This window comes from Coturnix japonica, chromosome Z (genome assembly GCF_054131305.1).
Source record: "Coturnix japonica strain WE chromosome Z, WE-NBRP24, whole genome shotgun sequence".
NCBI lineage: Eukaryota > Metazoa > Chordata > Aves > Galliformes > Phasianidae > Coturnix > Coturnix japonica.
Window position 1 is genome coordinate 13,260,180 of NC_140702.1, and position 23,517 is coordinate 13,283,696.

At 43.4% G+C, this 23,517-nt stretch overlaps 1 protein-coding gene across 1 annotated transcript in view; it reads left to right on the top strand.

Moving 5' to 3' along the window:
* The first annotated feature begins 493 nt into the window (after window positions 1-493).
* The window catches only part of SNX30 (sorting nexin family member 30), a 46,610-nt gene continuing 23,586 nt past the window's right edge, over window positions 494-23,517 (top strand). The window contains exons 1-2 of the mRNA XM_015849852.3: window positions 494-739; window positions 19,928-20,116. Coding sequence (XP_015705338.1) covers window positions 578-739; window positions 19,928-20,116 — 351 coding nt within the window. The 5' untranslated portion in view covers window positions 494-577. The remainder of the gene's footprint in view (window positions 740-19,927; window positions 20,117-23,517) is intronic.

Below are 23,517 nucleotides of genomic sequence, written 5' to 3' on the forward strand. Positions count from 1 at the left end.
TACGAAGCACTGTTTTATTGTGAAAGCCCACAGCGCTGCATTCTCACCCGCATTCTGCTGCGCTGAAGTTGCCACCTGTAGGCTTCCTCGCCCACCTCCAGGCAGTGGGTTGCCCTGCATCAGACGTTAAACACAAGTGAATCTTCACAGCATCGCAGTTGTGACTGGTCACTTATTGCATGCTTATTTTTACATACCTGCATCTAGCTGCAAGGGATTACGACAGCCTAAAAGCGCTGTGCCTCTCCCCCTGCCGTGTGCCGCTGTCTCTAATTAGCGCTCAACAAACACATTTATTTCGCAGTTTGAACCGTGGCTGAGCTCAGTACAACAGCCCCGCACATCCCACGATCACACAGCCCCACAGGGGCGGGCCGGGCCGCCTTCCTCCGGCGGGGCGGGGCGGCAGGTGGCGCGGCGGGGCCTGTGGGGCGGGCGGTTCTCTCGCTCCTCCTCCTCTGTCCTCTTTCCGCTCCTCCTCCGCCGCCGCCTCGTAGTGCGGTGGCGGCGGGTAAGCTCTGGTAGCGGCCCCGCAGCTCCCCGTCGAGGCCTGCGGTTGCCGGCCGGCCCCGGCGCGATGTCGGGTGGCGCGGCGGGCATTCCTAAGCCTCTCCCGTCTTCAGGGCCCAAATCGCTGCGGGAGATGCCGCATCCTTTGGCCACGTCCAGCAGCGAGGAGATGGGGCCGGCGCTCACCCCCAGCCCCGACCTGCTGCTGCCCCGCAGCATCGCCGACAAGGTACGGCCCCGCCGAGGGGAGCGCCGGGGGGAATGGGGGGGTAAGGCAAGCGGAGGGGGAAGGGCTGCGCCTCTGCTTCCCCGCAGCCCCTTCCCGGCTGCATCCCGGGAGCGAGCCTGGGGAGCCGCTGCCATCGCTGGCAGGAGGGTGCCGGGGCAGGGCTGTGCCCTGCCGGGGTTGGGGGCGGTGTCGGTCCATCGCCGTGGGGCTGCTCTGTGCTCCGGAGCAGATCCCCCACCCGATTCTTACAACAGTTGTGTGGAAGGATGCTGTTGTGTACCTCAGCCTGCCTTCCCTTTGCTTCCCAGCCTGTGGTGTGTGTCAGGAAGGGCTCTGTGGAGCGTGCAGCCCGACTGTGGGTCCTGGGTGTGATGGTGGGTCAGTCTGTTTCTGTTAGTGCTGGTCTGCTAACTGCTGTTAAAGGCAGTGTGTGTCTGTGGGCAGAGTTCCTGGAAAGCAGCAAGGTAGGATTTCCTGGGAGCAGGCTGCAACTTTCTCTCTTTGAGCACTTCTGCTGTTCCTACAAGGTGTCACGGACCTGCTGGTCTCTCAGAGATGCAAGTGCTTCCCCTGTGTGAAATGGGATTTGTGGCACTTAGCATTGCCAGTTCCTTATATGGGTCTTCTGGTCTGCCTGGAGCATGACAGTGGTCCTGCAGCCCCTTGGTTGATGCTGCCCATCCATACAACCTCATTCTTGGTCTGTATTGCAGAGATTTGAGTGTTCAGAGCACAAGCAAGGTCCTCTGTGGTTGCTGCTGAAAGATGTCTGAGAGGTGTACCACTGTCTGTGATAGCTGGTCACAAACTGAGGCTGGAGAGGTATTTCTGCCCCCAGGCCAACTTCCTGCTCATCAGGAGGTTTTTTACCAGTTTTTCCCCCAGTGGCACAATGAAGTCCATCTTCTAGTAGTTATGTGTAATACTGCATGTTCTGGGTGCTTGGCAGCATGGGCGTGATATAAAGGGGAGAGCAAAAAGGGGATGAGCTCTGTGCTTGACCTGGAAATGGCACCGGGGTAACAAGCTTTGTGGAAGAGGATTCCCAGTAGGAAGAGAGCAGCATTCTTTTTTTCTTTCTAGCTGAGTTAGCAGAAAATAACCAAGCTCCTGGTCCATCTAATGGAAGGAGTCCAACTGATCTATTGTCTGAAAGCTGTCCCTTCTACTTAATACCTAAAGTGCTGGTAAGAAAAAAATTAAATGAATTCTTTGTCACTTCAGGAGGAACTCCAGTGAGCAGACAAGTGTTCATGAGTTTAAGGCAATAATGGACTTCAGCTGTCTGCACATAGTGAATGGTCTGTGGAGTGACTATGATAAGTAGAGGTAAATAGAGACTTCTGGGTGGTCAGTATAACTCTAATGCTGAGTTGCTGGTGGTGGGTCATTGATCTTTCCAAAGGTGAGGTTAGCTCTCTTGTCTACTTCGTGAAAATAACTCTGGTAGTTGGGTAAAAGGAAGAGGTCCATCTTGAAATCCAACTCAGAATCTTTTCACTTGCTCTTAATTGTTGATGGGATCGGAGCTATTCTCTCGGCCTTCCTATGGACCTTCTTGGGGAGAGTTGGATTCCGGCACTGCAGGACGTGTGTGGGTTGGTCTCTTGCTGAAGCGGCTCTGTGTCTGTAAGCTTCTGTAAGAAACACTCCATAGCCATGCCTGTGTTAGGGCAGTCTGTAGATGAGTAGTGTAGCTGCTGGCCCACCACCATGAACTGCATAACTTTATTTTTCTGGGTTCTTTTTTTCTACTCTGAGCAAATACTTCCTAAACATTGCTGTGAGATAAAGGTCTCCTGCCCTGAGACTGGAATCCTGTCAGGAAAGTGCGGGAGTAAAGGAATTTGTCTGCCCTTAAAGCAGTGCTTCAATTTCCACCACAGATGTGCAGCCTGAAGTGGTTGAACCCATGCCATCACGGCTTTGCATTCTTTAAAGCATGGCTTTCTTGCCTTTTTGGAGCGGATGGATGAGGACACTACTTTATCCCGAGTCAGAGAAACCTGGAGGACAGGAATATTGCCTGCATGTTTCATGCTGGTTTTTTATTCAAACTTGGCAATAGTCTGGTAGCTTAGACCTTATCTGAGTCTGAAGTCTCATAAGATTTTAGTTTTCTTCTAAGAACAGTGGCTAATGGTGTTGGATCAGTTGTTCATGGGAAAGGGAAGGAGATCCTTGTGTGTTATTTTTCTGCAGGTTCTCTGGTTTGGAGCAGAGGGCTACTGTCAATCTTATAAACAGTGCTCCAGAATATTTATTGTCTGAAATAATGTCTTCGTCTTGACTTGTAGGGAAAAAAGCTGTTTTAAGAGCCTGTAACTTCTTAAATAAGGTGGGCATATCTGCCTGAATACTTAGCATTCATGGTGATTCTGCAACAAGCATAAAACATTTGAGCTGCAGGCTCTTATCTCTGAAGTATTTCTGAATTGGCCAGATCTTTCTATAAAGCATTCTTTTCCCCTCAGGATAAACAGCGCTTTATGCAATTAGACTTGATGTCTGACCTCCATCAGCTTTTTCAGACTTTTTCTTCCCATACCCTTGGCAGCCTCCAAACAAGAACACTGCTGAAGCTGAACCTAGGCAGTGCTAACCCCCTGATGTCACCTGAGAGAGAAACATGCAGGAGGAAGCAGTCCCTCAGAGTAAGTGGTGATGTTCTGAGCAGACTTAGAGCAAGCTTTTGAAAGGCCTGCACATCTGGTAACTGAGGTCTACTTTTCCAAGCAGGTTCTTTGCAGAGGAAGGTAAGACCAATGGGGAAGTGTCAGTGTGAATTTATCTTTTCTTCTTCTTTTTCTGGAGGAAAAAAAAAGGGAAGTTCTGCTTGCATGTGGCTGTGTGACTACTTCACCATTTTGTCACTTTCAGTAGTGAATCTACTGTACAGTCTAGGAAAAACACTAACACTGAGGATAAAAGACATTATTAAGAGCTTGCTGGGTTTAGAGCAGAGGTGAGAAGTACGTGGTATGCTGCTGTGTAATTCTACCCAATTTATTGTAGAATTATTGTAAGACTTAGGATCCAGCTCTGCTGGGGTTATGCTGCTTTAATAGGCTATTACTAAATATTGGAAGTGCCAGGCTGTTCAGAATTAGAAATAAAGTATTCTGTTGGCTTACTCCTGCTGTCCTCTAGTGTTGTTGTCTTTGCCATCACTTTAATGTAGTGTCATGAGAGCAGCTTCCTAATAGTGGTATTGGCTGTTCCTCCTATGGTCTGCCTTGAGACCAGCAACTGCTGCATGAGCTCCTGAATGCCAGGGCTAAGTTCCTGTCTGCTGCTTCAAAAGCCCTCATATCCCACCTGTTCTGGTGTCGCAGTCCATTTGGATCTTTCAAGTTTACAAGACAAGGTATTCTGTACGTTAAACTTAACTTTATGAGCTCAGCTGGATAGAAAACAAGCAGTGTTTTGGTCTGCTTCATACAGACTAGTCTAACGTGAAATAATGAATTTATCTCTTATTTCATGAATTCTTAAACTGTTAACTTGTGACTTTCAGCTTTCTTACCTGTGAATGGAATAGTTCCCTACTGACAGCTCTCACCCTTCCTCCTCTGTCGTGATTTGGGCATGGTATTGCAGCAGGAAGCATGGAAACCTAACTGGTCCAGCTTCTGATGGATCCACTACAAAAATGTTTTGGATGAGCTGCTCTAATGGAAGTTTTGTTCTGTGCCATTTCCAAAGATTATGGATTCTGAGGAGACTGCTGGCAGCCAGTATGCAAGAACTGTGGCTGCAGGAGATAGTGAGCTGCAAATGATAATGGTTTCCATCTCTTCCTGTCCATCCTGTCTTGCATACTAGTTGCTCCTGCTTTAATTGAATGGTGCTGTTCCCAGAATACATCAGGCCTTATTGTGAGCTGTGTTAGCTGAAGTCTGAGCAGGACTTCAGTGAGGATTTGCTTGTCCTTTCAGAACCTTTGACTCTTCATAGTGCTTTGTGGCCTATAGCCTGTGTTGCTTTTGTTCTTTGAAGGTACACTTGTCTTCTTGTTGTTTATATTAATACTAGGCAGATGAACTGAGCTTCAGGGCTGTTTTGCAGGCAACGTATCAAGCAGTTTGGATGTGGGTTACCAGACTTGCAATGCATAGCTAGAAATCTGCTAATGCATGGAGGAAGCTGTTAGAACTCCAAATGTCTGTGTGCGCTAACTGGAAACTATTGCTTGCATGTGACCCTTTGCTCGTCTGATTCCAGCTACCACCCTGATGAATGCTTAGGCCTATATTAGCACCTGATCAAGTGTAAATACTTGGTGCAGTTGCTGGAGTGCTTTTACTTAGCACTCATATTCTGGAAGGGAGCCTGGCAACTTCCCAGCAAAAAATATACTGAGAGTCTGGAGCTCTGCTTCCAGCATCCTTGGTTGTTAGTTTAATTATTGCTCTTCATCCACCCACAAATGAAACCAGTTTGCAGTATAATCTGAAAGCTTAAAATAAATCTGCTTAAGCTTCTACAAACTTCTTTCTTTTCTGACTAAATAAGAACTCTTAGACAAGCACCATGTACTGTTCTTAAAGTAGGCCTGAGGTAAATTCTCAGTATTTGGAGAGACTGAAACTAGGAAAAAAAGCCAGGATCTGAAGCTGGTGAACTCATGAAACTAAGTCAGTGTGGATGAATCAAGCTTGGTTCCAGTCTACAGGATATGTATAATTGATATGAGATCATATTAACTGGGAAGCTGAGGTTTCCAGTATTATTTTCTTCACAGAGTTGAAGGTGAAGCTGACTGGCCTGTGTGTCCCTTGATCAGCCTTCATGGAGAGATGAGTGCTGTCTTAGTTATTTCCCTTTCACCTGTTCCTCAGTATTCAGGAGCCTCCCTTGGTAACTATCCTGAAGATAAGATAATCCAAAGTGACGTTAGTGACATCAGCCAGCTCCCTCAGCACGTGTGAGTCTTTTCCATTTTAGCCCATGGGTTTGTTTCTGTCCAGTTTGTTGAAATGTTTCTTAAGCTGATCCTCCCTAACTGACTGTATGCTTTCCTTCTGGCCTTGAAGGGCCACAGGTTCCTGTCAGGGAAGGCTGAAGTGAAGATAGCCCTGATGGCCTTAGCCTTTTCTGATCCTTTGTCATCAGGTCTTCTGCCACATCTTAGCATCTGGACTGCATTTTCCTTTCATTTTGTTTTGCTGCCAGTTACATCCTTAAAAACCTTAATTATTGTTGGTGTTCTCATCTGTCAGATCTGGCTCCATCCCATTAATCCCATCTCTGTGTTCCTTCTGGGTCATCTATTGCTGCTACTACCTCTCTTATACTTCCTTTTATATTAGAATTCAGTCAGGAAAGGCCTTGAGCTGCCTTTGGTCCATTTCCTACTTATTTGGTTGGCCACTTCTGAGGGTGGGGAGGTGTTCTATGGAAATCAGCTGGCTGTTCTGGATGTCTCTTATCTCCTAGGCTGTATCTGTATTTTTCCAGCAGATCCCTAAAGAGGCCAAACTCTGCTCTCTGGAAGTGTGAGGTTGTGGTCCTGCTGTGCTTTGCTCCATCATCTCAGGGTCACTTCACAGTCATTGCGCTGAGTGGAGAGGTAACACTTCGTAGTAGATGAGAATGTCAAGAGCTGCTGATGTTTCTTAAGCTAGGAAGCTTTCATCACATTGGCTTCAGCCCAGAGATCCGGCCTGCCCATGTCACTCTGTAGTTTTTTCTTGTATTTATGTGGAACCTCCTGTTTTCCAGCTTGTGCCCATTGCCTCATGTCTTATTTTTAAGATGGATGAGCTCCAGAACTGACACCTTGTAACTGGTTGCCAGCTGGATTGAACTCCATTCACCACCGTGCTCTGGGGCCAGCCATCCAGCCAGTTTTTCACTCAGCCAAGAGTGTCCCTGTCCAAGCAATGGGCTGCCAGTTTCTCTGGGGAATACTGTGGGAGCCAGCATCAAAGGCTTTGCTGAAGTCTAGGTAGACTACATCAACACCCTTTCCCTCATCTACCAGCCAGATTACCTGGTCATGGAAGGAAAAGAGTTTTGTCATACAGGACCTGTGTTTCATGAGCCCATCCTAGCTGGGCCTTATCCCCTGATTGCCTTGCATATGTAGTTTGATTTCATTTAAGATAATCTCTTCCATAAACTTCAATGTCACTGAAGGCAAGCTAAGAGACCTGAAGTTCAATGGATCTTCCTTATAGCCCTTCTTATAGATAGGAGTCGTGCTGGCAAGCCTCCAGTCCTCTGGTTCCTCTCCAGTAGACCAGGAACACTGATAGATGGTGGAAAATGGCTTGGCAATCACCTCCACTGTCTCTTATCAGCACCCTTGAGTGGATCCCATCTGGCCCCATGGACTTGTGACAGACCAAGTGCAGTTGGGGGTTTCTGTCTCCACCTGAGTTGTGGGGGGTTTATTCTTCTACTCATTCCAGACTTCCACATTGGGTTAGAGTACCCCAGTGTAGTTGCTTATAGCTGGTTGCTTTCCTTATAGAAACTGGAATGTATTGATAATCACGCTTTCATAATACTTCATAATGTAGACGTTGTGGTGTTGTAAAACTTAGTGTGGTGATCTTTTTGTGATACACAACTTCTCAGTACAGCGTGTTTCTCTGGAATTAACAGTTCTCATCCCTTCTGACCAAGGTGAAGGATAGCTGACATTTAATTGCACAATCACTTGCATTAACTTAACTATCTTAGTACTGTTATTTTTTTTTAGTCTTGCCGTGTGGTAGAAATGCACATAGCTCCTAATGTGCATCTGAATTATTGTGTGGGTCTTATTTCACCTTAATGGAGAAGGTGATATACTTTGAGCTTTAATTCAGCATTGCACAGCTTTCACAGTTTTTTTCTAAAATATTTCTTTTGTGGTGGTTTAGTGACACAGAGTGCTGAAAACAGTCAGACATTAAAAACATACATACAGGAACTTGGTTCTTAACTTCAGCTGTATTTTAGGAGGGTGAGTCTTGGCAATGACTTGTTTTGAGCCATTGTGGAAAAAGTTATGCTTGGTGGTTGGAAAGAATCTTTTGGGCTGCTTCTGCTGGAACCTCTTAGACCTGACAGAGCTACTGAATGCTCTGTGGGATCCCTAATGGGCAGAGTATGCAGGATAAACAAGTTCAGAGTGTCTTTTCCTCACTGTTGGGGCACATCATTCTCTATAAGTGCTGCAGAGGTTTGTGATAAACCTCAGGCAGTATTATTTTTGCAGCTAATGACCTGAGGGATAAAGGATGAATTCCAAGGCCTTCCCATTGACACATGGGTGTGAGAGACATCAGTTCTGAGATGAACCTGCAAGCTATTGTCCTGGTTTCTCCTAGCACTGCAGACTACCTCCATGATATCTCATTTACATCATCTAGCTGCTGCAGTAGGCACTCATATCCTTATCTGTGTGGAGAGGCTGGTCTCTCTAAATAGGTCAGGAAATGAGACAGGAGCTTGTGCAGTGAGGTGTAACTTAGTATTGCTAAATGAAAATCTACTTAACATCTCAAGGACAGTTTAGGTGCTGCAACATATGTGTGCTCTCAGTCTGCAGAGTGCAATGCACCAATTAAAAATGGTATTTGATCTTGTGTTCTCTGAAGCAAAATCGCTAATATGTGTTCCCTGAAAAACCTTGAGCATGATATTCAGTACTGAGCTGTTCTGATTCTGAAAGCTGTGGCTAATACAACAGCCTGAGCCAGATTTGCAGTGAAGCTCACAGACCAAGCTATCATGTATACGGTGAAGTGAGTCAGAAAACAAACAGAAAAAGCAAAAACCCAACTCCTCAAAAACAACTACAAGAAGAACATACAAAAAGACCTCTCAACCAAAACAAACAAACAAAAAAAAAAAGCAAACACCTGGAAGATGGTGGCAGCTGCAACCCCAAGGTAAAAGTCTGCTAGTAAATTCTGGAAAAACAAGAGGATCTTTTTCTTACTGTAACTGAGGACAATAGCAAACAGCAAGTTAGGGACTAGCAACCCTGCAGTGACAAACAGGATGAAAAACAAATGCAGTGAGTTGCAGCATTTTAATTAATTTAGTTCATGGATCTGGACCTGCCTATGAAACAGTTTGACAGATTAGTTTTTGGGACCTGTTTTATTTTCTGTATGGGGAGCAGGGCAGAGCAGAAGGAGATGTTGTCTTCTGCTGTGGGTGATGTTGAAATGCCCAAACTGTTGATTTTTCTGCTGATTACTTCAGAGAAAGTATCTGTCTGAATGAGCATGTAGGGGAAGTGAGTTAGTGTATCTAGTTTAAGTTGTTCTGAAAATAAAGGCAGTAATCCAACATTCATACAACAGGCACTGAAAGATTTCATCCAAGAACGCTACTTAAAATAGTCCTCAAAGCATAAATTTGTCTGAAAAAAATCACTGTCTTAAGACCACATCCAGTGCTTCTCCTGTGAAGCAATAAGCAATAGGCAGAAAGTTACTCTGGAAAGTGGTAGTGTCTCTGTAGGTTCTAAAGATGGACTTCTGTTTGGTTCAGGTTAGTATTCTTACGTATCTTAAGTTAAAAGACTTACATTAGTATATAGGAGTGTCTCAAAAATGTTTAGTACTCCGCCCACCATAGGAAAAAAACAACAAAGTAAATGTAAATAGCAATGGGATTTACCCGCTTCTATGTGTTGCCCTAAAATTAAAGAGCGTGATGGCTGTTCTTGTGAGGAGAATTTGCTTTCCTAGAAAAAGAATAGTTGAAATGGTCTATCATTATGTTAGTGGCTTCTAAGCCTGATTCTCTTGCTTTGTTATGGGCTCAAGCTGAACTGAAGCTTGAAGAACCAAAGCCAAGCCACAGGTACAGTGCTTGTCTGATGAAAGTAGCTAGTAGGCTTTTAACACCCAAACACTGGCAAGTGGTAGAGCTTCTCTGTCCTATCGACTGAGAAAGCTGTTGGCCATGCCCACATGGGAAGTGTTGCCATATAGTGCTTTAGTGGAACTAGCTACATCCTGGGGTCCTAAAAACTTACATTATTAAACCTTGTCTGCACAGTTTTTTCTAGTAACTTCAAATGATATGAAGTAGTGTGAACATATGTTGCAGCACAGGTCTTGCTCAATGACAGAGAGGACTCCTCTCCCTTGGTGCTGTGGATGGTGTTTGCAACACCTATTTCCTGTTAACTCAGTGGTGAAAGCATGGATGCGTTTTTGAATGGTGATTGCTCCAGGCATTGCCTAAACCCATGCGTTTCTGGGTATGATTGGCGCTTTTACTGTTGCCTTTTAAACACTCTAAGGCTGGTTGGATGTGAAAGTCTTGTGTGCTGCCAGTATGAAGCTGTGTTTGGATTGTTACCAAGACAATCCCTGGAAAGTTTTTAATCAATACTACGTATTGTCAGTGATCATCGTGGCCCCTTGAGGATTTGTATGCTGGCTTTCATTTTGCTGACCAATATGCTCCATGGATCAATATACTTTAGCTCTGGCAATCCTTTGTGGTAAATGTATGTACTACAGTGCCTGTCATGAGCCTAGGCCATAAAAATAAAGGGTGTTTCTATGGGCAAGTTATACCATAGATATCACGTCTTGTTTCTTTGCTCTTACCAGGCTCTAGATAAGGTTTTCTTTGTTTTGTTATTGGTTTTGGTTTGTTGGTTTTTTGTTTTTGTTTTTTTTTTGTATTGTGAGGGAATACTTGTACTCACCTTTCTTGAAGTGAAGAATGAAGTAGTCTTAACTGTGGCATTTCTTTTCTTTTTCTTCTTTTTTTTTTTTTATTTTTTTTTACTTTGAACAAATATACACTTTGTTTATTTCCCTTCTTTGGAGCAAATCCCATTCTGCTGGAAAACATAGTATTAATCAGCAAATAGTAATTGAGGACTGTCCCTTAAACCACACCTGCCTAAACTGTCTCTGAGAGCTCCTCCAACAGTGCTCTCCTCCAGCTTTTCCAGAGCTTGAGATTAACATGTGAGATGAATAGACAGTCTGATTTGCTTTCTTGAAATTCTGTTGACACTGTCTGGGATAATGCTAATAATGTAGCATATCTGTAGCGGTGAGCATGAGAAATCCATGTCATAATGCAGAGTGGAAGTGTATTTGTGCTTGTTTAAACACAGAAGTCGCCAGGATAGCTGCTTTCCAGTCTTCTCTTATCTTTTCTTCCCATTTTTTTTTTTTCCTCAATTCTTTCTCCAGAAATACAGAACAAAGGTCTCTGTGTCTCTTCAGATTTAAAAAATGTTACTATGTGCTCTTAGGAGCACAATCAGTTCTGTGAATACCAAGGTAAAGGTTAAATCTGTGACCCACCTGAATGTGCTTCTAGTAGAGTATGAATGTGAAAGAAATGGTATTGGGTATGTCTGAGAAGTTGTTTGTCTCTAGAAGAAAGCAGTTTAGTTAGAACAGGTTAAGTTTGTCTGGTTTTTAATCAAATATAAATCTGCCTTCTTGGAGTGTGGATGACTCCTAGTCATATGCTGAATTCAGATTTTTCCTGCTCAAAGTCTGAATCCTTCTGCTGTTGGTGGGAATCTTTGTGCTCCAAGGGTGCTGTTGCCTCTTTCCTTTTGCTGAGGACTAAATGATAGAAACCACACAAGTTTGCTCTGCTGAAGGATGCAAATCCAAGCCTTCTCAAACATTAAACTCACTTGTGTTCTATCAGGTCACAGACACTTCTACTACTTTCTACAGCTTTGACATAACTGTGAATTAATCATGCTGGCTAGTAGCCAGACTGGCTTTTTGCTCAGAAAGCTAAATAAAGCTTTCTGCAAGGACTCTGTACTTTGTGAACTGATGTGAAAGCTAGCCTTGGATCTGGGAATGTCTTCCAAAAGAACAGCTCGTCCTGTGGACGTGCTGAAATATCTTTTTGCATACTAAGGTGAGGGATTTGTAGGGTGAGGCAAACATCCAGCAACTCCTTATTTTCTTTTCTGTTCAAAGGGCATGGAGAAGTGTGTATCCCATTAGTGAGTTAATAAGACAAAAGTATGTCTTATCTCTTAACATTTTACTGAAGTAATATCTGCTCAAAATAACAATCTGCATAATCCAAGTGCTTGGTTCCTAAAGCCTTTTTGCCTTTGTTCACAAGTAGCACAGCTTATTAGTAATATTGATAGGTTTGTCTTAACTGCTGTAAAAACATATGTGAAATGCTACTCATCCTAATTTTTAAACTATAACTGGAACTGCTTTCGACTTTAATGTGACAATCGCTTTCTGTTCAGACTAGGAAAAGGGGCTACTCTCTTAAGGAGTCTGTGAGGAGATAGGCAGATAGCCAGACTGTGTGAGCAGATGGTCTGGTTTGGTACATGACACCTTCCTATGTCTGCATGCACAGAAAGAGTGAAAATAAGGCATATTGTTGCCAAGTCCCTGGAGACCCCTGCAACATAGCTAAGAGGTGGGTTATTGCTCTTACTGAAAATACTGTTTGTAGGAAACACTTCTGTGCCCATATTTTTGCTCTGGTTAGTGTAACTGTGATGATTTATGAGAAAACAAGCCACAAAATGAAATAATCCATCCTATAAAGCTCAACTGTTAGTCTGAGGCTCGAGGTGGGAATCTCATGACCTGCACAAGAATGTTTGGGACCTGTTTGTGTCAGTTTGTAGCATCTCTGAAGTGCATTTGTTCTGGTGTTTCCCCGTCCAGCCAAATAGGCTATAGTGCAAAAACAAAGTCCTCAAAGAATGATACCTTTGTTAGCAGGAGTGCTTTCAGGTCTTCGGTGATAGCAAACTGCGTGCCATTAAGACCAGCTGCTGTATCTGAAATTTATGTGTTTTTAGGGGGTACTGAGGAGTCCTAAGTTTCTAGGCAACACAAACCTGCGGAGCAGAAATAGTTTGAGTGATGAGTTGCAGAATAAAATCATCAGGGCTCATGGCTTGGCAACTTGCTGCACTCTAACACCTACTTAAAATATCCCAAAAGCAAGCTGATATGGTCTTTATCTAGCCAGACCTCAGAAGTAGCTTGTTGGTTGGTTGGACAGAATACCAGTAGTACTGCTGGGAATGCTGGAAGTGAGGCTTGGATGTGGTGCATGCTCCATTAGGGTTTTCTATCCAACCGGCTTGTTGCATAGTATCTAATAGAGCTAGAGAGGGTGGAAGATCAGTGCCTGTGATCTGAGTGCCTGGCACTATTGCTCCTCTACTGATATATTTCCAGGTGATAGCAAGACTTGCTTCTCACTTGAGCTTAGTCTGTATTACTCTTAAAATAGCTTCAACCTTGCAATCTGATTCTAGATTATTAATATAGTGGGAAATTCAGACTGCTTCTGAAAGTACAGGCTAGTTTCTGGTGAGTATGCCCACACACAGTACTCTCCTTCCCCTTTTTGGAGAGGGGTATCAGAAGTTGATGTCTCTGCATCTGCTTCCCCTTTCCTAGAATCACAGGTCCAGCCTCAGAGGGTGGTTCTTGCAGCTTTTGTCAGACTACAGTTTAACACCATTCTGTTTGTGGATCAGTGTCAAATTTATGTGTTACTTTCCCCTGGGAATTTGTAAGGTTTTGGAGTTTCAGTTAACTGTGTGGGTGTTTTGTTTCTTTTACCTTGCAGAGAAAGATTATTCTTTCTTCCTCCCTTTCTCACTGTGTCCAGAGCGTTTGTCCTTCCTTGCAATCTGTCTCCTCTCTTTGATTACTTTCAGAGGGTTGTGCAAGGAAACAAAGGGGACCTGTGGTAAACAAAGATACTAATGCCTGGAAAGCAATTAAACTAAGCGAGGGGGAAGCAAATACCTTTTCTTCCCTTGACCTTCATGTGAAGAGAATTTATGTATTTGTGTGCAGCTGGTGTTGGATAATAGCCTTGTGCAGGTGCTTGGTAAGATCCTTCAGTGGGGTACTGTGATGTCAGTGACATGATCTGGGTGAACTGGAGAATGGAAAGGTACATTCTCTTCCCACACAGATCTGACCTGTGCAGACCAGTGGTAGAGAACTTCAGAAACCAAAGCTACCTTCTCTCAGAGCTCTCTGGTGTGAGATAAATCATGCTGTGAGCAGAGCCAAGTTAATACAAACTTTTATAGCGTTTTTGAATGCTTATGTTTAAACCGTCTTAGTTTTCCAGTCACCAGCAATTCTGCTATGACTTACTGTTAAGTACTGGAGGTTTGAGAATAAGACGGTTCCACAAACCAACTGTAATTGCTGCATGACTGTCTCCTTGCTATCAATGTGTCTGTGGCTGTGCCTCTCTGAGAACTGGAAGGCAACAAAATGCCTTGAAGTGCAAGGAGAAAAGTGTGTTAGAAACGAAGCATTAAGGCTCTAGGAGTGGTACAGGCCTGGGTGTAAAATCACTGATGTTGGCAGGATTAATTGAAGATAATAGTACTTAACTTTGCCTCTAAACAGCAACATTTCCATACAACCTCCAGATGTCTCTTACATCATCTAATACCTGTTAAATGAGAGCTATGTACTTGCAACATCAGGTAGCTTCAGGCTAATCCTTTTCAGAGGTGAGATTATCTGTGCTTGGACAACCTTTGAAGCAGTTTACTCAGCACCTGACCTGATGGCTGCTGATGGGTCTTGCCTGTCACAAAGGAGAAACAAATCTTAGCCCAGGAGCTGGTAGAGCTCATTGAGAGAGCTTTGAACTAGGTATGAAAAGGGAAGGGGATAAAAGCTTGAGGTGAGCCTGGGGAAACAGTGCCTGAGTGGGGGATGAGGGAGATGGTTTAGCTGAAGTGCATCTATATCAATATAAGCAGCTTGGGTAACAAACAGGAGAACTGTAGAGTCATGTCATAGAATCATAGAATGGCTTGGGTTGGAAAGGGCAATAAAGATCATCTAATTTCAACCCCCTTGCTGTGAGCATGGTCTGCAGCCACCAGACCAGGCTGCCCAGAGCCACATCGAGCCCAGCCTGGAATGCCTCCAGGGATGGGGTATCCACAGACTCCTTAGGCAACTTGTTCCAGTGCATCACCCCCCTCTGTGTGAAAAACTCCCTCCTTATATCTAACCTAAGCCTCTGTCTTTGTTTAAAACCATTTCCCCATGTCGTATCATTATCCACCCTTGTAAACAGTCATACCCTCTCCTGTTTATACTCTTCCTTCAAGTATTTGAAGGCCACAGTAAGGTCTCCCTGGAGCCTTCTCCAAAAGGAGAGCAGCTGGAAGCTGTTGTATTGTGGGGAAACTACGACTTAGTTGCTGTTACTGAAACATGGTGGGATGGATCACTGTCACAACTGGAGTGCTGCAGTGGGTGGCTATAAGGTCTTCACCAAGGCAGGGAAGGAGAGGTGGTGTGGAGGGCATCTCAGTGTCATAGTGCTCAGGGCTGAGAATGGTAAGGTAGTGTCACTATGGGTGAGGATAAGGAGGAAGGTCAACAAAGTGGACATACTGGTGAGAGTCAGTTATAGACTGGTTAGGATAAAGAGATGGATAAGGTGTTCTGTGAACATCTGGAAGAAGCTGAGTGATAGCCATCTCTTGTTCTCATGAGTAATTTTACCTTCTTCAGTCTTTGCTAGAAATACAATACAGCACAGAGGAGGCAGTCTAGGATGCTTCTGGAGAGAGAGGAAGAAAATTTCCTGATGCAGCTGGTAGGTCTGGTGGAAGATGAGGAGGTCTGGATGTGTCTTGGGCAGTGACTGTGAAATGGTACAGTTCTCGATTCTTCATGAAGTCAGAAAGAGGACCTAGCAAAACTGCTGCCTTGGACTTCTGAAGGGCAGGCTTTGAACAGTTCAGGTCACTGGTTGGGAGGGTCTCTTGGGATTCAGTTCTGAAGGATAAAGAGGTCCAGGAAGGCTGGACGCTCCTTGAGAAGGAAGTCTTAAAGGTGCCGTAAGATGAGCCAGTGGGGAAGAAGAACTGATGTGGCTGATTGGGGAACACTTTCTGATGCTCTGTGTGTGTGTAGGGGGGGGGGGGGGGATAAAAATAAAAAAAAAATAAAATAAGAGAACTACAGCAAACTACAGGCCTGTCAGCCTAACCTTGATGCTAGAATCATCTTAAGTGAAATTACACGGTGTGTGCAGAACAACCTGAGGATCTGGCCCTGCCAGCGTGGGTTCTTGAGTAATGAGTCCTGCTTTACCAACATAATCACCTTCTTTGACCAGGTAACCCTCCTGGTCGATGAGGTCTACCTGCTGATGTAGTCTGCCTAGACTTCAGCAAAACCTTTGAGGCTGTCTCCCAAGGTATTCTTCTGGGAAAGCTGACAGCCTGTGGCTTGGTACACTTTTTGCTGAGTAAAGAACTGGCTGAATGGCCAGGTCCAGAGAGTGGTGGTGAATGGAGTGAAATCCAATTGGTAACCCATCATGAGTGATATTCTACAGGGGTTGACACTGGGGCCTATCCAGCTTATTACCTGTATTGATAACCTGAATGAGAGAATTAGGTGTACCCTCAGTAAGACTGGAGATGACACCAAGCTGGGAGGAAGTTCAACATGACTCTGATCCTGGCTTGGCTGAATTGGTGGTAGGTGAACAACTGGACTAAATGATCTTAGAGATCTTCTCCAACCTTAATGATATTATGACTCAGACCTAGTGGAACCACTTCTTTCAATACCAAGCTCTTGAGGTGGTACTTCATGTGGTCTAAGCTGTTGTTTAAATCTAAAGTCTCCAAAAGGATCCTGTGGACATGAAGGAGGGAGAAGATGAGATCAGCTGGAAACTGACTCATTCTACATTGCATATGCAGGCTTCAAGTCTATAAAATTCAGCTGAAGTTTCTTGAAGGATTTAGGATATATTTGTGGACAGGCTAATGAGTCATAGTGTTTGGGCTGCGTAATCCAACAGATAAATGTGAAGCTGCTTCCTTACCAAATAGCAACCTGTATAGTTGTCATGGCTCATGGATCTAGAGCAGACAATCAGTTCCTGTTTTTGCTGCATGCCAGGAAACCAAATCCTTCATTCTAGTGTCATTTCATGCATCCAAAAGTCTGGGTATTCTGATAAGTTCTGTAAACTCCACAAGTTTGTGAAGAGTCTGATTTATCAGTAGGTAGTTGTAGGACTGTGCACAAAAGATTTGACCAGTAGTCACAGGTCTGGAGATCTGAATGTCGAATTATTTATGCCATAGGTTCTAATCCAGGCCTTGCTAGACCATTACCTGATCTGCTGCCTCTGCAGGTGGTAGTAGTGACTGTGGTCTGAGGGGGTGAGGAATTTTTCTTATTTACAGTAGAAAGAGGTTTGAAATCTGAGGAAATCTTCCAAGATACTTGCTGGGACTTGAAGAGTCTGTAGACAGAACCTGTCAGTCATTCCATTTGCCTGGTCACCAGAAGCTGCCTCTTCACATCGCTGTTGTGGTTCTGCTCTGATTCACGGCAGGATGACTCTACTGTATCAGGTGCTGCATGAAAAAGGTTCTTTTCCTATAAAGAGCTTTGTAAGCAGCAGGTGCCTGCTATAACTTGGATTCTGCTGATCTCATAATGCAGCTAGGTAATTAAAACAGTAGCTACCTTGTCACACCAAAGATGAAGCTGATGCATGAGTCCCTAGCACTGAAGCCAGACTCTTTTGTTATATGAAGCATTTTAATATTAGCAGTATTTTAAATGCTCTTGGGTATGATAGTTGTGCTGACAGGAAGTGCAGATGGATGCAGATTTCTTTTCCTGCCAAGCTTTGCAGGACTGACTCCTCTTTCTGTGGTAAAAGTAGGCTAGAACAGATGATGCAGTCTTGCTTCCCCAACTGCAAAAAAAATCCCGCAAGTCCTGTGGAAGAACGCCAGTGCCAATTAACACGATGCAGAAGTGCTCTGTCTCAGGATTACAGCCTGAGACAACTCAGATTGGAGGGCCATCTGCTGTGACACTTGAAAGCCTACCTCTTTTTAGCGATGGTTTAAGATTTCAACAAAGGGATTTGGCCTGCTCCTAAACAAGACTCCAGCAGTTCCTTATCTTGTGCTTGGTGGCTCCACCCATTGTTAAGGCTTTTCACTTGGCCTTCAGCTGCTGAAACCCAGCCAAACAGCAGTGCATGATGCCAGCCCTGACTGAATGGGGAGAAGTTTTTGCCCTCAGAGGTGAAGCTGTATAGCCTAGTAGTATTTTAAATACCTGCTTCCTCTGTCCTTTCTCCAGTCACAGTTTGCAGCCCTCCAGCTCCTAACTGGAGGTGGTGTAGAAGTTGTGCTTAATCTAGATTGAAGCATTTCATTCAAGGCTGAAATTGGGTAAAAGTATTCACAGCCTTTTTTAAGACCTGAGATGTTCCATAGAACCAGTGACTTCAAGAACATGCTCAAGTAGACTGGAGTGGATTTCAGCCTTCACAGTCCTCTGTCCTGCTTAAAAAGTGTGAGGAGTGTTAATATGGTTATTGTAGTTTTCCAGCATAACTGGTGAGGAAATTTCTCATCTTTCTGCACATGGCCATGTGTTTCACCTTTAGGCCTTCTTCCAGTTGTTCTAACAACTTGATGTCAAATGACTGTAACTTAAAGAAAACGGTGGAATCTCTTTAAGTTGCCTTTTGGAAGGGTTTTTTACAGGCTTTCAAGAATCTCCTGTTTGATCAGTTTTAAACTGTTTCCACAGTTAATTCATTTCCATACTGGAAGTTTAGAACTTGCTGCAGTTCTGGCACAATTTATCTTACACTAATGCATATTGCATATGGCCAGTCAAGAGCTGCCTGTTCTTTTTGGAAGTAAGAACAGACTTGTCTACAGCTGCTGCAGTATCCCAGGGATTTCATTGCTCTTTACTGTGCTCAGGCAGATTTGCCTGTCTGGCTGAACTGCAGGATTTCTGTAGCCATCTCCTGCTTCTCATCTTACCCTGACATTTGCTTACTCTGTTTTCCTGATTCTAGCAGAACTTCTTTTTTCTTCTGAATTGTTGTGGCATTGCATCTTCCTGTTTTACAGGTTCCTTCTCTATTGAGTCTGAGCCAAGTGCTTCTTGTGTGGTTCAGGATAGCTACCTCATATATGAGCTGGCAAGTTGTGCCATGTTCATCCTGCTCCTTTGCCCTCTTAAAAGAGCATCTTAGTCCCTACTTTCTTCTTCCCTACTGAACTCTTAAACAAAGGAAGACTTGAGGATGAGGACTACCCTTGTCCAGCTAGAACATAAACCACAACTGTGTAAGGAATACTGATGAGCAAGTGGGATCTTACTCAGAAATAATTCCTTAGATAAAATTACATGTTTCGTTTAGCCACATAAAGACTAAATGGAGCTGGGGCTAATGTGTAGTTCTTTAACTGAACGCTATTAATTGAGGTGCTGCTCTAGCTGTAGTGATATTTTACCAAGTCTTGCAATCAGGGGAACCTTTGTCCTTGCAAGGGAAACATTCTATGTATAGCATCTTGTGCTATTGGTTTTAAAAACAACAAAAAATCTGCAACAATCTGTCTTCTCTGTAAATAAGAACCTCGAATTTTAGTCTCTTTTTTGTTTTGTTTTTAATGCTGTGGTTGTAATTGGCTTATATCAAATTCTGAGCCTTGAAGATGTAGGGATATACGAAGTTCTATCTAAAACCCCTGTTTTCTGCTTTTGGATGGGTTTTAAGGAACTATAGACGTCCCAAACCCTCATTGTGCCTCAGCCTAATATGGCTGCTTGCTGGTTCTTTTAACTTCTGTTTCCCCTATGCACTGGATGATAATCTTGTAATTGGGGACAAAGACCTCCAAGCAAAGCACATGGGCCTTAAGACTCTGGAAGGGTGGTGCACATAGGTACATCCACTGAATTGGGTGGGAAGTTACAGAAAGTCTCCAGAGGGGAAAGCTGACTGGCATCACTCAACAGAAGTGTTGCCACTTCACCCAAAGCCTGTCTTACAAGTAGATCTCCTGGTTTGCCTTGTTGCTGTGTTTTCTGAGTTGGTTCAACAATATCTCTGATTTCCCTTGGAAATAAACTGGTTTGCTTAGCACTAAGGGGAAGTAGGGTGATGATGTGCTTTCTTTTCAATTTATGGAACAGCTTCACATTTCTTGAACTTAACATTCAAACTGCAAACTTGGGAGGATGCCAGGGTGTGCTGGGAGGGTCTGATCCTTGAAACTGCTGAAAGAAACCGTGTGATAATGGCCAAAAAGAAGTATCAGTGAAGCTTGTCAGAAGCATATTGAAGAACACTGCTTTATGGTGAATCTCTTCATTTATCTAAAACTTTGTGATTATTTATTTATTTTCAAAACAGGATCTCAGTCTACCCAACGGCACACCAGTTGACACTTCCAGCCCAGCATCTTCCTCATCTCTCCTCAACAGGCTGCAGTTGGATGATGACTTGGATGGGGAAACAAAAGACTTGTTCGTTACCGTTGATGATCCCAAAAAACACGTATGCACAATGGAGACTTACATCACGTATAGGGTTACAACAAAGGTACTAAGCAACATACTCCTTCTCTACTGCTTTTCTTCTTGGAAAGTTTTTTTGTTGTTCGTTTTGTTTTTGGAGGGAATGCTCTGGATGTTGATGCCTTGTGTTCTATCTCTTTTATCTTATGGACTGGAACTTAATGTCTTTCAGTACCTTGTAATAAATGTATTGATGGTGTGACTTCTCTTACAAGAACTGTTACTACTTCAGTATGTGAAGTAATATAAAGCTTTTAATGTGTCAGCTTAGATCTTGTCTCTTTTTGTTAAACAGAACAATTTGTAAACTTGAAAAGCCAGTTTGTTTAGCTTGAAAAATTTTCATACAAAGTAATCTGCCACCAATTTAATTTGAGGTACCTCTGCTTGAGGGAAATTAACCTGCTTGCTGATTCACTGGTGGTCTTCACTCATTTTGTCTATTGTGCTCTGAAATTCTTTAAACTTGTTGCTTAAATGTCCATCACGCTTCCTCGATCATCTGCTTATCTAGATCATAATATTGTAATTTTCATCCTTGAATGTAAAATAGCTTCCTTGCAGTTGTTGGCTGTTAGAACTAAGTAGTGTTAGAATGCTACTGTATCTGAAAGTATATGAGTTTTTTTTAAGGCAGTGTAGGCCAGCCATTAATGTGACCTAATTATACTTAGGAAAAGCACACTGAAAAGCCTATTGCATTCACAGCTGGAACTTTAATTTCTGTTAACTAGAAGTTCTCATTAGCATCCACTTTGAGTAATATTGGCATCTTCTTCTTTGAGCACTTGTAGCTATCTAATGTAAAAAGTGTCTGCTAGCTTCACTATGTTTATACCTTATCCACTTGTCCAGAAAGATTTACAGCATGCAAATAAAAGTTCCACTCAGAAGTTCCACTTCCAGGTTGCACCAGGGAAAATGTGGTCTTGAAAATAGAAGCAGCTCTTATTGCAGGTTTAACATAGGCCTGCCATTCTTAATTGTTTCATCTTAGTCTTGCAAGAAATAATGTATCTTAACTGGAAAATTCTAAGTATTAAAGGAAATTCTTACATGGAGTGACTTAGCCTTTGGCTTTTATAAGATCAGAAGGAATAGGCTGAAGACCTGATTATTCTGTCAAGATTAACTGTCTTTGCACAGCGGTACTCTTGTTCTTCTGCTTGGAAATTTGTGTTAATACAAGGGCTCCCTTCTTCATCATAAAATCATAGGATGGGTTGGATCGGAAAGGACCTTTAAGCCCATCCAGTTTTAGCCCCTTGCTGTGGGCAGGGTTGCTGACCATTAGATGAGGCTGCCCAGGGCCCCATCCAACCTGACATCGAACATCTCTGGGAATGGGGCAGCCACAGCTTCCTTGGGCAGCCTGTGCCAATGTACCCCAAGTAAGGAATTTCTTCCTAATGATTAACCTAAATCTCTGCTCTTCTGGTGTAAAACTGTTCCCCCCTTGTCCTGTTACTATTGGTTGGTCTGGTATCCCTCCTGTTTATAAGCACTCTTTAAGTACTGTAAGGCTGCAGTTAGGTCTCCCCAGAACCTTCTCCAGGCTGAATAAGCCCAGCTCCCTCCTTTCTTCATAGGAAAGGTTCTCTAGCCCACTGATAATCCTCATGGCTCTCTGCACCTGCTTCAACAGCTTCACTTAAACCAGAATCTAGAAGGTGGATAAGGCATTTACCTTAGAACAGATGTGTTAATTCACTGTTGCCTTTTTTTCTTAATCTAAAAAACCTACACAGATTTTATATCAACCTATCTGTCTGTTAACACTTGCTTTATTCTGCATCTCGCTGTAGCACATAATGCTACTGTATTGTAGCATTACAGTACTATTTTAAAACAATGCATTATTTATTCTTATCAATCACCTCACCTATTTGAGTTTATTACTTATTCTTGTAAACTTCTGGCTAACCCCTTGAGTCAACAATCTAGTCTTCTATTGTTTGAAAAATCTGGTTGGAAGTTTAACCGTATTAATGGCTTGTACAAACAAGTCTTCTTTGATGCCAAGGTAATTGCCCAGCCAGCCACTGTAGCTGAAAGCAGTAATTAAACATGGCAAAAGCTGCATAGGAATAAACCTTAGATGCTGTAATGAGGGTAGGTGGTGATGTTTCTACTTTCAGATTGTAGTTCATATCTTTACAGCCAGTCTTGTTCCAGTCATCTGAGGGGAATGTAATTATCATTACTGTAACACATGCTCGAGTCTCTGGCTGGAAACCACTTAGAGAAAGCATGTAACCTGACTGCAGTAATATTTTCCTGTTTGCTTTTTTTCCCCCTTCTTTTAGAAAGGTCTTCTATTGCGACAGCAGAAACAGAGGTCTTCCAGTATGCCTCAGACTCCCTATGTACTGACATTTTTGTTTGCAGATAGTGGTGGCTTGGGAAGGATCTAGAAAGTTTAGTCTAACAGGCTTGCATTGAAGCTGACCTGAAAAGTATGGAGTTATCTTGGTCTTGCTTGTATTCCTGCTTTCACAGCTTTCTTCTTACAGCCAAGTAGTGTTTCTCAGCAAGTCTTATGGATTAACACATTTAACAACAGCAGAATAAGAATCCCCTAAAGAATGGGGCAAGCAAGTCAGACCTGACTTTGCTGGCTGTTTCTCATACCCTGTTTGCAACCACTGTTGCCTTTCCCTTGCCATTCTCTGTTTGTTTTTTTTTTTAAGTAGCATTTTTTACTATGGCTACAATACTAGCATGGGGTAAATATATTTAAAATGTTTAGTGAGCATAAGACCAGAACTAGAGTGAGGAAAATGATTACTTGTATATAGTTGTCACAGACTAGTATTAGGTTTGGCTGCTAACTCTTTTCAAGAAAGAAGAAGCACCAAGAGTTGGTGTTTCACAAAATCACCAAGGTTGGAAAAGACCTACCAGATTATCCAGTCCAACCATCCACCAATCACCACTACTTCTCACTAGACCATGTCCCTCACCACAACGTCCAAATGTTCCTTGAACACCTTCAGGGTCGGTGACTCCACCACCTCCTTGGGTGGCTCATTCTACTGTCTGACTACTCTTCTAGAGAAGTAGTACTTCCTAACATCCAGCATGAGCCTCCCCTGGTGCAGCTTGAAGCCATTCCCTCTAGTTACATGGGAGAAGTGGCTGATGCGCAGCTCACAACAACCTCCATTCAGGTAGTTAAAGAGAAGAATAAGTTCTTCCCTGAGTATTCTCTTTTTCAGACTGAACAATACCAGCTCCCTCAGCTTCTCATATGGCCTATGCTCCAGGCCCCTCAACAGCTTTGTTGCCTTTCTTTAACATGCTCCAGGGCCACAATGTCTTTCTTGCAGTGCGGGGCCCAAAACTGAACACAGTACTTGAGGTGCAGCTTAATTGCGCTTCCAACAAGATGTGAAAGTCTGTAACCCTTCCTGCTTTTTGACAAGT